General features: G+C 42.7%; 1 protein-coding gene across 1 annotated transcript; it reads right to left on the minus strand.

Annotated features, from left to right (window-relative positions):
* Positions 1-2,563: 2,563 nt before the first annotated feature.
* On the minus strand, positions 2,564-9,229 carry wnt5a (wingless-type MMTV integration site family, member 5a; the record flags this gene model as incomplete). Its single annotated transcript, XM_083976262.1, has 4 exons — positions 2,564-3,022; positions 3,619-3,911; positions 6,806-7,053; positions 9,093-9,229. The coding sequence occupies 4 exons, from the start codon at positions 9,227-9,229 to the stop codon at positions 2,564-2,566; spliced, it is 1,137 nt and encodes a 378-aa protein (XP_083832388.1).
* Between the last annotated feature and the right edge of the window lie 4,850 nt (positions 9,230-14,079).

The raw sequence follows: 14,079 nt of genomic DNA on the forward strand, positions 1-14,079 counted from the left end.
TAAACCTTGCTGTTGACAGAAGGTTCAAATATGTAAAACCTCTCGCTGGCCTTGGTCTCCTTTGAGTCTTTCCTCTTTTTTTTGGTAACATTTAGCTCTCTTTCACTTTCTCTCCTTTTTCGAAAACTTTGTATCTCCTGCTTTTGCTTATTGGCCTGCTTGACACCAATCAGAAATGTAAACACTTGTCATGATGTAACACATTTTGCGCAAGTGGGTGCATATGCAAGTACACGGACACACATATGGGGCCAATTGACAGGGTCACATATGGGATGTGCTCCTAAAGTCAGTATCATTTTACCAGTGTAAATATTAGTCAGTGTCAGGAGCGTTTACACTGTAATGGCAGTCCTTCAGCTCTACTTTCCTTAAAGCACTCCTCTCCCTCGGGCCTCTCCTCTCACAACCACTCTCCTTATTACTCCCCTCTCATCCAGCCCTCATGTAATCCCCCGTTTCTCATTACCCAATCTTCTCTCCTGTTCTCTGCATCTCCTCTTGAGTTGCGGGAGACTCTGACAAGGCCCAGTCGTCTCCCAGACAGCCCCATTCCCCCCACATCGAAAATCCCCCTCTTCCTATTCTCCTGACACAATATGATTAATCATTCCATTAACTGATCCACTGTCATTGGATTGTTGAGGGGCGCTTACAATACAACCTCAACCGTCCTCCTGAGAGACACCCAATCTCCAGACCATCTTCCAAAGCTCTCAAGCAAGCTCTCCTTCGTCTTTGTTCACTCCACGGCTGAAACAGCTGTCATCCAACATAGGTTTGACTGTCTGTTACTAAATCTGCCCATGGGTGAGGAGACCGACTGAAGGAATGTAACTGGTTCATAAAAATCCTGTGTGCTGTTTGAATTAAACGGAAAAGAAAAGCCTCTATCTTGGTAGTGAAATCTCTACTGCAGCACTTTTTGAGGAAGACAAACTTATTTAGTAATGTATGTGTAGAGAGGAAAAGAGGTTTATGTCAGGAGATTAAATGGAAACTTCAATGTCAAAGGCACAGACAAATAAATACTGTGAGTAACTACTTCTCTGCTGGTTTTACATTTGATATTTATTGAAACAAAGTAGAGCATTGAGCCAATTTGTAAAAAGTAACAAAATAACAGCTATAACACATTAAGTTTAACAAACCTGCTTATAAATACATAGCTGGATTGGTAAAAATTCTATTGAGAATGATCACAGGGATAGTGAGCAGTTATCTGAGTGGTTTTGGAAAATTTGTGGCAATGATAAGATCTGAACATCTGTGATATATATCTATATATACTTGTGTGTGTATGTGTGTGTGTGTCTGTGTGTAACAGTAAAGCTGAACATTAGTGAGGAAACAAAAGAATGTGTTTTTATAAGGTGCTTTTCCCTTTACAAAAAGAAAAATCAGTGAGGAGCCGCATTAGTGAGAACAAATTTTTCGAAAGTGATTCCAAAACCTTGGGAATGTCCAACTAAATACAGATCTCTGATGGAGATGCTTGTCTGTTTTAAGCTTAAAAAGGAGGATCTGGTTAAAGACAATAAATACAGTTTACTGATTGGTTGGATAGACATACTATATACACAGAGCATGGAATATTTCACCACTGTAACCACAACATTGCCCATATATATTCAAACCATGTTAAGTATTGTAGAATAATGTTAAATGGAATTATGAATTAATATGGAAAAGAATGAAGGCTATAATATTGATATATTTTCTGATGCACTGTAGTAAGAAAAAAAAAAAAAAAAGAACAGCTGAACAGACATGAACAGACAGGTTTAAGCCTCTGTATCAAAGTGCATAATGGTGGAGGGCTTGTTGCAGCACCTGGGGAACACTAAGGCTTCTGGGACAGCTTAATAAATGGCCCAATCCCCAAAACAGCCCTCTCATTGTCGCCACTGTACTCCAAACGAACCAACAGTGTTCCTGACTCTACATGCGATGAGAGGGGACAAGGCAGACTTTGGGTGAGGATGTGAAGGGCGGCTTGGGACCGGGCCCATGAAAACATCCATACACTCGAGCACACAGGCGTTCTCCTCTCAACACAGTCGGTCTCAAACAACAAATCAGGACCTCTTAGTCAACTATGCCACAAATATCAAACTCTATACTCTGGTCAGGAAATGAGAAAACACAGTCCAATTTCGCAATCAGCGTGACCCATCTGACAAGGAAAGGGATGTTTTTTGAAATTTGACCAAAAAAAAAAAAAAAAAAAGGTGAGGTGGGTGTTGGGGGGGAGGACTTCCAGCCATTATCAGGCACTTGAAGGGGTTAAAATCGGCTGGTGATGTCTGGGCGAAAATAAAACATAACAATCTCAAAATAAATATTTCACGATACTCTCAGTTTCTGAAGACATAAGATTTTTTTTGAAAAAAGAGTCAGTCTTTTTGCAATGGCATAACTGTTTAACTCTATAAATATAATTTATATAGTTTTTTCTTCCATTCTCTCACTGTGTTCAACTCCTTTGCTCCTCTGCTCATGAATACACACAGATGTACGGCCATCGTCTGCAAGCAAACACACACAGGCAACGCTCCTCTTCTCACTTGCAGACGAATTGGTCTACGATTTTAGTGCAGCGCTTGCACTTGACGTAGCAGCACCAGTGGAACTTGCAGTGGCAGCGCTCCACTATCTGGGCCTTGTACTGGTCGTAACCGCGGCCACAGCACATCAACTCACACCCATCCATGCCCTCTGACGTCTTGTTGCAAAGGCGCCCCACTGTGCCCAGAGAGCCCGTGCTTTGGTTCTTCAGACAGTAGTCTGGGCTGGACTCGATGTACACCAGGTCGTGGCTCGTGGGAGCGTTGAACTTGCTGTGCATTTGCACCAGCTTTCCACGCGTGTTGAGCTTCATGGAGGCACCGCTGTCGTACTTTTCCTTCAGTGCGTCACCCACCTTGCGGAAGTCGGCCAGCTGCAGCCAGCAGGTCTTCAGGCTGCAGGAGCCCGATACCCCGTGACACTTGCAGGACACGTGGGCGAGATCCGACACCGTCTGAGAGCAGAAAGGAAAAGAAATCCTTGGATTAAACAGACGACTTTAAATGTGACAAACTACAGAAGAATAACAAAAGTGATGCATGCTTCACATTTCTGCTGTAATTTGTCCTGTCTGCCTAAATATTTGCACAATATCCTGCTTATGATCTCATAAAGCATTACTTTGCCATAAAGGACTGAATGATCCTGACCATGTCTCCAATGGTGCACTGAATAAAATGTTGTCCACTCATTTGTCCTACTTGAAAGAAAACAGCCTGGCAACAGATAACTGGTGTTACGTTTCCTTTGAGGTGGTTTCAAGATGTTTGGAAAGGAAAAGAAATCCCAGAGCTGCATCCAATGACTCCATCTCCCCACAGATCAAAGCCTCAGGAGGCGAGAGCAGACAGAGCTGTTACACAGATGATCAGCGGAGACCTATCTGATTGACCTGGACTGCCTCACTTCCAAACTCTTTTTGCTCCGTTTAATCACTGGTTGGGTCTCATTCCTGGGCCTGCAGTGAATATCTTTCTGCTTGCTTCTTATCTGATGACACATAAACAAACTTTTGTGTGTGTATTCATGCGTGGAAGCCCAGTCTCTTACCCTCCTTCCAGCTTCGTTGTTGTGGAGATTCATCAACAGCCGCGCGTTCTCATACGACGTCTTTGGGTAGCTCTTCTCCCTCTCGCGCGCATCCACAAACTCCTTGGAGAACCTGTAGCCGTAGTTGAGGTTGTCTCCACAGCCGCCCCACAGCCAGTCTCGTGGCAGATCTTTGGGACGAGCCGCTCGGCTGCACCCACAGCTGGAGAGCTCCCCCTCTCTGCAGGCACGGCTCACCGCATTCACCACCCCTGCTGCGCTGATGGCGTAAGTGAACGCCGTCTCTCGGCTCCCTGTGGATACACAGAATGGGAACGTCAAGTCACATTTGACACAAGAAGAGATGCAGCAAATGAGGAATATAAAATTTGATCAAATCCATCCACTGCTTCCATTTTTGTATCCCAAGCATGTGTGGTTATCTTATATGCCAACTGTTTCTCACTGTCATTATGCTTTAAGAATCTACACAGTGTTATGAGATGTGATGTCATATGACAGCATTCACCATACACTTAAGATTACAGAGCACTTCAGCCAAGTCCTGCAGGCTCCTCATCATCAACATTTTGAACAGTGGAATCTGGTTTGCTGTTATTGGGCTTCAGCCAGAGAGAAGACAGCGCCCTCCAGTGACAGAGATTCTCCTCAACAAGCAGCCGTCATTTCACCCAAATTGAAAGTGACAACGACTCTTTTACTTTATCTGTCAGGACTGAGAGTTTCTGGAGCCACTGCTCATTAACTCCTGCTGTTTCTGCCCTCAACATTTCCTCCACAGAGACAAGAGGTCGGGACATTTAAAAAGAAACTTAAAAAAAAAAACACACACAAAAATACACATAAGCAGATTTTTCTGCCACCAAATGCTCTATCCATTACTACCTCCACTGTACAAAGCCACAGTCTACAAGAGAAAACCGAGATGAGGAGATAAAGAAGAAACAAAAAGGAAGAAATGGCCGACATTACCACACTGAAGAAAGGGGTTGCTACAAAATAAAAATGCACAGCTCATATACCTGCTGGGCTAAACCTTTAGAGAGCGTGCTATAATGACAATAACAGATGGACTGAGAATGGGAGATGAAGGAGGAGAAAGAAAATACGACTGAAGAGATAAGTTCAGAAAAAGACATTGAAAGGGAAAAAAAGGAAGCAAAATGGAAAAGGAAACACATGCACACACTTAATGTCACAAAAGGCCGAGAAAGACAATGACTGAGAAGAGAAAAGATGAATAAAGAATAAAAGACGCTTATTGGAAAGTCTGAAAGAAGTCCAGGTGGGAAACTCTGGCAGGAGGCGATCAGAGAGAAAAGGGGGTGAGGGGGTTATTTATTAGTCTAGTACAACTTTAAAACTAGCCTGAGGATATTGGCCTAATAGTGGACCTGTAGACAGACAAACTGTTGTCTCCCACACTGCAGCCTCCCTTCTCCTGTACCCCACCCTGCAGCTAGCCAAACCAGGCAGGGGAGAGGGTCTGAACCCAACCACGCCAGCACCCCCTGGAGCTCAGCTTTAAATCACCAGCAGTGTCCTAAGCCAGAAGACAGAAAGTGCGACGGGTGTTCAGATAGACAGACACACGGCACAGGGGAGGACATGTTTACTTGGCCCGGAGTGGTGTAAGATAGAAGCAATAATGGGGAGGTAGAGGGAGGCAGAAAAGGAATTGGAGAAGGGCTGCTGATGAGGTCTCTATGAAGACTGATCTGTGGGGAGGGAGTCGGCAGCGCCAGAGACACAGACAGGGAGAATCCCCAAGAATAGTGTAAAAACACAGACGCATTCACATGCGGGTTAACTACGTCATGTAGGGTATTATTCACAACAACAGCATGTTTGATGGTTGGTTTTCTGGTGCTTGTAACATCAAATTTGCCGCCACTTTCTCTTTCCAAAAACAATGTCCCGGTTACTGGGATTATCCACAGACCTCTGTGTAATCACCAGTTTCTACCAAAAAATTAAGAAAATAAAATATCGTCACCATGAAAACTGTTGACAGCATGTTTGGTGGATTACCCAGAGCAATGGGAACATTATTCCTGGAAGGATGAGCTGCTGTTGAGTGCATTAAATGTTATTTTCAAAGCTGTGAGCGCCACAAATGAAATTCCATTCACCATTTATTCCAGTAATTGCAGTGGAGTTGGGAGGAGAAATCTTGGACATGTATATCTCAAAAATCTGGACAAATGAAAAAACCTAAATGTTATCCATGCGATATGGGTGAGTAGGATTTTTTTAAATTATTATTTTGAGGATTTTGGGTGAATTGCCCCTTTAAAGAGCAGCAACATAAGGAGAATGAACAACTTTCTGTCTGCCTATTAAATACTATTCATTTGAAAACGTAAATTTGACAAATGCAGAGTGTTGTCAAAACTACAACATGGGATCTGTTCAGGTTTTGCCACTATGCAGTCAGACCCGCTAATATGATCTCAGCTTGGACATTGTATAGATTCATTGTAATTCAGCTGGAGAGTTATGATCAATAAATGGTAAACCGCCCTTACATTAGCCCCTGAGGTGAAGGCAAACATCCAAAGAAAACTAAAACAAACCATGTTAAACGATAGCATCCAGGAGTGGGAATCACTTTCAAGAGTGGATTGTAAAACTTCTGAATTTTCTATAAGAGATTTGAGAACACTGTATGAACATGTACACACACACATGCACACACACACACAGTGTAATCTTTGACAAGGTGATATATTGGTGCATACACTCACTGCACTCCTATTACTTGTAAATACAGGGCAGCTACAGTCCAGCTCCATAGAGTGCTTGCCCGTGTATATATATGTGTGTGTGTGTGTGTGTTAGCTTGTCTCCCATTCATCAGGGGAAAAGCCGATTCTCTGCCTCCCTCCTGCTCCATGTCGGGAGCTGGTTTAGCAGGCCAAAGCCACATGTGATTTATCCAGCAACCTCACCCACCAACTATTCCCTCCACACAGCTGCTGAGAATCAGCAGCCCCATACATTTCATACACACATTTTCACAAACACACAGAAAAGAGGGTCAGTGAGTCACGGAGCAGAAGAATGAAGAAAGGCAAGACATAGACTGTGTGGATGCTACATAAGACTGGTGAATATATTGCAAAAAATCTCCTGTTCTATTTCTATATGTTTCTAAGAGTAAACATCAGTATCTTTGCGTATTTACCTATTTGCATGACCCGCCCAAAAACAGAAGAGTTGTCCACTGTGCTGCAGTTCCAGCGCCGATGTCTGAACTGGTACTGGCACTCTCTGATGCCTGTCTTGGCACCTTCACCGATGTACTGCATGTGGTCCTGGTAGAGCTGGCACAGCTTCTTCTGGCCCTGCGACAGCCCCACCAGCTGGCTGCACAGAGGCTGGGCACCGATGATGTAGGCCTCCGGGATCAGTAAAGGGTTCATGGCCAGAGACCTGGATGAGTGGGACACACAATGCAGTTGTTGTGACTCATGTGTCATTCTAACAAATATATATTTTAAGGCCAAATTTACAATCAGCAGCTTATTGCACTCGATTGGTCGAAGCTGTGTCATTGTAATGAGGTGCAGTTAGCTACAAGATTAATTGAGACCTTGCACACTCTAAGCTGTTACTGACACTTTTCTGATAATGTACTGTACCAATTAGGGCTAAGAGCATTATAACAAAAAACAACACACACATTAGAAAAGTCAAATAAACACCAACATATAGCTTTGTGTGGTAGAAATATATTTTTTCTTTCGTTTTAACTTGTCCAGGAGCTCACAAAGCCTGCAGATTTATCTTGTGACCCCTCCATGTTCAAAATTTAGGTGACAAACCACTATCTCAGGGGTATTATTCCGCTGACGAAGCACACACTATACCTACTAAAAAGAAACAATAAATTTGGACTTTCTTTTCCCCCCGAATGATTTGTCATAATTCATGTTTCCTCAAACCAACTGCAGACAGCAGACCGCTATTGAAAGCTATGAAAACCATAGACACTTTTGTGGATAAATCAAATAATTTCATCTACCGCCACATTCGGTTCTGTTTGAGAGGACAAAAGGGAAATCAAAATGAATTGAAAGGAAAAGAGAGAGGGACAAACACAGTTGAAACAGAGAGGGATAGAAACACTAGTATGAGCATCTGGTTCCAGGCCACAGGACAATTAGAGCAGCCCATCCCAGAGCCCCAAGAGAGAGACAATTAGCCCCCAGTGTAACCTGATCGACTGGGGAAACTCGGCAGCGAGGGAATGCAGACTGAAAACACACACAACATATACACAGACGTAAGCACAGGGAAGACAAAAAAAAAAAAAAAATCAACATACACACTGTTAATGCACTCGGTCTCACACACACTCTCTGCTCTGACGCTCTAAATCCTTCACACCTGTGTGTCCTCTCAAAGAGGAAACTGAAAGACACACAGTTTGTGCTTCAAACTAGGCTTTCCAAAAGCTCTGTGGTAATGTGCGAGTCCTCAGCTGGGTCCGTAATCCAACTCATTACTTGAACTTTAATGTCACCGCCTACAGAGCGGAACCCATTAAAAATATGTTTATCTGGATAAATCCTCCTCAAATTAATTGTTTAAATTGTTATTTTCATATAATTGGCCTATCACCACATGATGTCACCTCTCGCTTTGATCTGCTCGTTTGAAGTAAATAAAAATCTTACACAGGAAGTGTGGGTTTACTGTAAATGCTTCATGTTCTTCTACAAGCTCTCAAGTGGGGATACACAATTATGCACAAGTGCACAACTAGATAAAAATGCAGAAACAACCACAGGATGTGAGGGGTTTCTATGGTGACTGGTAAACAGTATTTTCCCCTATCAGAAGTAATGTGTGTGTGTTTAAGTGCAGCATGCTCAAATATAGACTGGCCTTCTAAAGGCTGCAGGACGACACACATGCAAACACATATGTGCAGTAACACACAGTGTTCGTGTTTGCACATATTTGGACGGCGACTCATAGACCACAGCATTCTATGTTTCTATAATATTCATAATTTTGGTTTGGCAATATGTGAAGAAAGAAAATAAGGGAGAAAAAAGGTCTTTCTGAAAAGTTAATGTGCCACAGTCAGCATGTTGTATTACTTCATATGTGGTGCAACTGAAGCTAAGCAGGATTACTTATCAAACACGCACACACACACACACACACACACACACAAGCCTGAAATCGACTCTGAAACTGAGTAAAAGATAAACATTAATAACCTTTTTTCCCCCTGAATCAATATCAGTCTAAATATTTGGCCTCTTTCTGAGCTTTTTGTGCACTGCTGCTCAATTTCTAAAAAGCGACTTGTGCACAGGTCAAAAAAGAAGAACATGTATTTTGAAAGCCGACAATCTCCACTCTCGCCATATGACAAGCAAACACACAAAAACAAGCTGTACACACGTCAAGACACACACAGAAATAACTGTACATATGGAGAGAAAATTAATGCATACCACCACGAGTTGGCCTCCACCACCACCTGCATGAGGAGTGTGAGGAGTGTGAGGGCAAAGACGCAGTGTCTGGAGTCCAACACGCTGCCAAAGGGCCAGTAAACCGGCCGACACACACAGCCCAGCCCCAGGTTCATACTGCCGCTGATCTGAGGGAGGACACACAGAGAACAGGATGCATGTCAGTCTCTCCGTCTGTGTGGAAGTTGGTCTCTCACAAGCAGTTTATTGTGCAGAACACAGTAAAGACAGATATACAGTATATGATGGTGAAATGTACCATGGGAACGTAGGGAAAAGTCTTTCTGCTACATGCCTGTATATCTACATACCCCTCCCCTTTTACATGCATAGAGCACTGTGATTATGTGTGTGTGAGAGAGAGTGTGTGTGTGTGTGTGAGAGAGAGATGAGTGCCCTGAGGCTATCAGTGCTTGCAGAACAGTCATTTGGCAGCAGGTCTTGAGTGTGAATCACACAAGACTGATTGACGTGCAGCAAGAGAAGAGACAATGACCATGAAACCCCAACTCCACACACACATTGACTGTTCACTTTACTCAGAGGGACACAAATACAAGACAGAGAGTAATTGTGTGTGTGTGTGTGTGTGTGTGTGTGTGTGTGTGTGTGTGTGTGTGTGTGTGTGTGTGTGTGTGTGTGTGTGTGTGTACCTCCTTTTAAATACATTTTAGGATACACATTTACTATTGTAATAAGTCAAATTCAATGTTTTAACCTGCACTTATGATCACACGTGTGATGCAAATGAGGTTCACTTAAAAGCAATTAGACCTCAAATATGAAAAAAAAACAAAAAAAACATTGTTTAGATTCCATATTATTATTATTATTTTTTTTACAAATAGCAGAGCTGACTGTATTATCTCCTGTTGACAAGATTTTATTTTGTTAGTTTCTCAAAAAAAAGAAGAAAAAATAAACATCTGTAAGAGAGAAAATGTTATACATTTGTAGAAAAAAAGAATTTCAATTTTAAATGTTTTAAAAGGATTAAGTAGAAATACAAATGCGGAAATACAAAAAAATAACCCTACGTGTTTTTTTCTTAAAATTGTTTTCTTCACGGGAACTGTGGCGTGTCTGCTATTAAATACGTAATCTGACAAATATGCCGTGTATAACTATATTCAAGTTAAATTTAATATTTATGAATTGAATGTGAATCCGTCTATAAGAAGCCACGTCAGCGCAGGATGGTGTATGGCCTTTATTACTGTGCAGCCTTTTGCTAAACGAAAACTACACTTTAAATGAAAAAAAAAAAAAAAGTCAGTTGTGTGCAGACAACTTCGTGGCTCTGGAGATATAGTTTGGCTGCAGTGCAGGCAGAAAATGAGTTAAAATAATTACCCCTACTTTTTCGAGTTCAACCGATGTGCCAGCCTTCCAGTTGGGCCGTGTGTGAATTTTGGGTCTGAGAGCAGCTCTAATTTGTCATGCTGCGTTATTTTCCAGGGTTGAGTCGTGGAGACCTGGGCCTGCCTAATACTCATTAAAGGCAAGGCCAAGTTCACCATCACTCACCCAGCGCGCACGCGCGCGCACACACACACACACACACACACACACATACACACACACAAGCATGTGCTTTCAGTTTGTGTGCTGTCTCAGTAACAGTTGGTGAGGTTTTGTTATGTTCTTTGCAGTTCATCCACAGAAATTGAAGGAATAATCCGCAGAGGGCGGCGGTTTTACACTGATTTTAAAACAGTTAATTGTGGGTTTTCCTCACGCCAGGATGCATATTTTAATTCGTGGATAATTCAGATTTGAAATTAAATATTAATTTTGCGCCAAACTGGGCACCAACTCAACTGCGGAGGTGCTCAGTCACACAGGTTTGGCTCTCCACCTTCATTTTTGAACAGTGTCAGGATGCCACAGGTGCGCGTAGTTACCCAACACTTCATAACCGAGTCTCAGCCAATCAGAGCGGAGAACAGTTAGATTAGTTTTAACACAAAGAGGAGTAGGGCTTTTCATTTCCGAGTTCGTTCCTTTCATCGAGGGTGTAATCGTTTCAGTGGTAGGAGCAGTCCAGCCCAACACAGAACTTCATCGGTGTCGTTTTCGAAAAGTAAAAACACACTCATATTATTTGGCTTCTCCAGTGAAAGCTGCGTAAATCCTGCGCTCCGTGACCCCTGCAAACGATTTGACCCGAGTCAAGTATTCATAGGACTGAATCAGGATGACTGATGACTACCCTGCTGATTCCTGTCGGTCAAAGTCACATTAAATTGAACAAATTACAGGAAGCGAACAAACCCTCGTCAAAATGATAAAACATCGTGGGCAGCTGTTGCACGAGTTTATCTACAAGAACTAAATCTATGACTTAGATTAAAGTGAAAAATAATCAACCTACTGATTCTTTAAAATTAGAAGTGTCTGGAATTATTTCACCTTTTGGTCAGATTCTATATTTGATCTATTTTTATATTCATTTTCTCTGGCTCGAATCTTTGCCAAAAAATATTAAAACGCAGTATTACAATAAAACATAAAAGCAGAATTTCGACAACAAACTGTTAAAATATGACGGGAAGAGCATGAAGGTATACTTTCAATGTCAAATTATGCACAATTTTAATGAACGCTAGGCTTTTTTGAGTGATACTGTTTGGAGTGTGGCCTGCATTGTACGCCTCTGGATAATGTATATGCTGACAGTGAATTTTAACTTTTGGGGGATTAGGGGTGCTGCGGAAATAAGTTTACTTCATAGAGCAATTATATTTATAACAAAAAAGAGCTTCCCCAAACTGCATGGTGTCCTCATTTGGTGACAAATGGGGTGAAATAGTATCTGCATTTAATAAAGCAAACTGATTAGAGTCCTACGTGCCTGATTTGATGTTTTTAGAAAACCAGGAGAGGGAGCCAGGTACAAGGATATGAAGACAAGCAGCACAAAGGACACTGCCTGATTTAATAGGCTTGGTTAACAATGGAGAAGAGAAAGCAGAGCACTTTTTATCATTTGAACGTTTTTCTTTGGTTTTAGTTCTGTTGAGCTTATTGCACACTGCAGAGCACTGACATAGCTGAGGGTCACGGTGACTGCAGTGGGAGAGGGGGTGGTTGAGGGCAGGGGGCATGTTTCACACATCACATCTGTCAAGAACATTTATCTAAATCCAAAACTAGTGGGAAAGGACCCGCAGAAAACACATTTTTTTCCACAGTGATTTAAGTTAAAGTGCACTGAAAGTTGAGTGAACCAGGAGACGTATAGGCTACTCACCAGGGAGCACAGCCCGTTAGAAGTTGAAGGCTAATCCACTTTCTGCAGACGATATCAAACCAATAATCCCAGTGCAGGCCAGGTGGATTTAAGATTTCCTTTTCTCCTCTGAAGTGAAGACAAGTCTCGTCGCTTTATCCGGATCTCTTGGAAAGTGCTTTGGTTTGGGGTGAAGGGAGTGTAGTGCTAAAATCTAAGAGTTCTTCAGGTTTGGTGTTTTGGTGAACGCAGACGTCCAAGAAATCAGTGAATGCGCTCCTTGCGCCAAGCAGCATATAGGGGCTGATAGTAGTAGGCAGCGAGATGAATAAAATGTCCAAAGGCTGCGAGGAAAAAAGTGGATCAGTTCCTTTAAACGAGTCAGTGTGTGACTTTGCGGTGACTATCAACAAATAAAACCATCTACTGCAACACAGAGTGCAGCTGGCGGAAACGTCGAATGAACTTTAGTCGATTCTCTACTAATTGGAAGCGGCCTACTTTTATAGTCCCTGTCCGAGTGAAGACTGCTCCAGATTAGAGCTAAAACTGTGACAAACCAAAAACACTCAGATGTTGTCAGGATCATTAAATCCAGCCGCTCACACGCGCTCAGGTCGCAGCGCGTTTTACCTGCGGAAAGATCCACACGGTGATCCTCGCCACAAACGACTTGTCAATTTACCTTCCATTCTGTGCAAAAAATTAAAATAAAAACAACAACAAAACACTTTGACAATTCCTCAGCTCCAGTTAAATGTCTTCACATGCAAAAACGGTGAAGTTGTCCGGCTCACAGAAAAAGAAGAAGAAAATGGAGAAGAAAAAAAAAAACAGATGCAACAATTAATGGGCTCCAGACAGTATGCTCCAAAAAACTTTCCGCGCGGACTATCTCCAAACAGTGCGGCTTGGCGAGCGCGCACGGTGCCAGGGGGAGGAAAAGAGCACAGCGTGTGAACAACAGCGGCTTTGCTGAGGCTCCAAGTCTGTCTTCTTCCCACACCGTATGTGTGTGTCTGTGTGTGTTGAAGTGCAGAAAAGTATCGCCGTGTATCCCTCCCTCTCTCTCTCTCTCTCCGTCGCTCTCTCGCTCCCTCTCTCACTCACCTGCTTCAGTCGCCTCCTCTCACAAACTAGCACTCTGCGGCATGGATGCGCAGCGCAGCGCAAAAGCCCTCCGATGGCGCATGCGCGTCACAGTTCTCCTCCGATCTCTTTTTTCTTCTGCCAGTCACCAACTTTGAAGAAGCGAGGAATTTGAGTGTTAGGTAAAATTGTGGAGAGAGAGAGAGAGAGAGAGAGAGAGAGAGAGAGAGAGAGAGAGAGAGAGAGAGAGAGAGAGAAGGGCGGAACAGGCTGTAACAAAACAAGCGTCTCTATTACCTAAAATAAACTTATAAAGCACCCGAGGCTATTACCCTATCCATACCAGAGCAAAGTTAGGATTTTCACTGGCAGCAGATCGAGTTACCACTCAAGTAAAATCAAGACAAGCAGGTCCATACCGTATGCTTATACAGGCTGCTCTCATCACCTGAAGGCCTACCAGCATTACGGTCATTACGGTAATTATTATTTTATGGTACATTATCTCAAAATATGCTGCAGGAATCCTTACAGTTCGATATTGTTTAATCGTGTTTAATAGTTTCACGTGTTGTCACTGTGGATGTGGAGTGCACACAGCGAAGGCATTGAGGGGTGAAAGCGGTGTTATTTTCAGTTGCGCGG

Source organism: Trachurus trachurus (assembly GCF_905171665.1).
Source record: "Trachurus trachurus genome assembly, chromosome: 7".
Classification (NCBI taxonomy): Eukaryota; Metazoa; Chordata; class Actinopteri; order Carangiformes; family Carangidae; genus Trachurus; species Trachurus trachurus.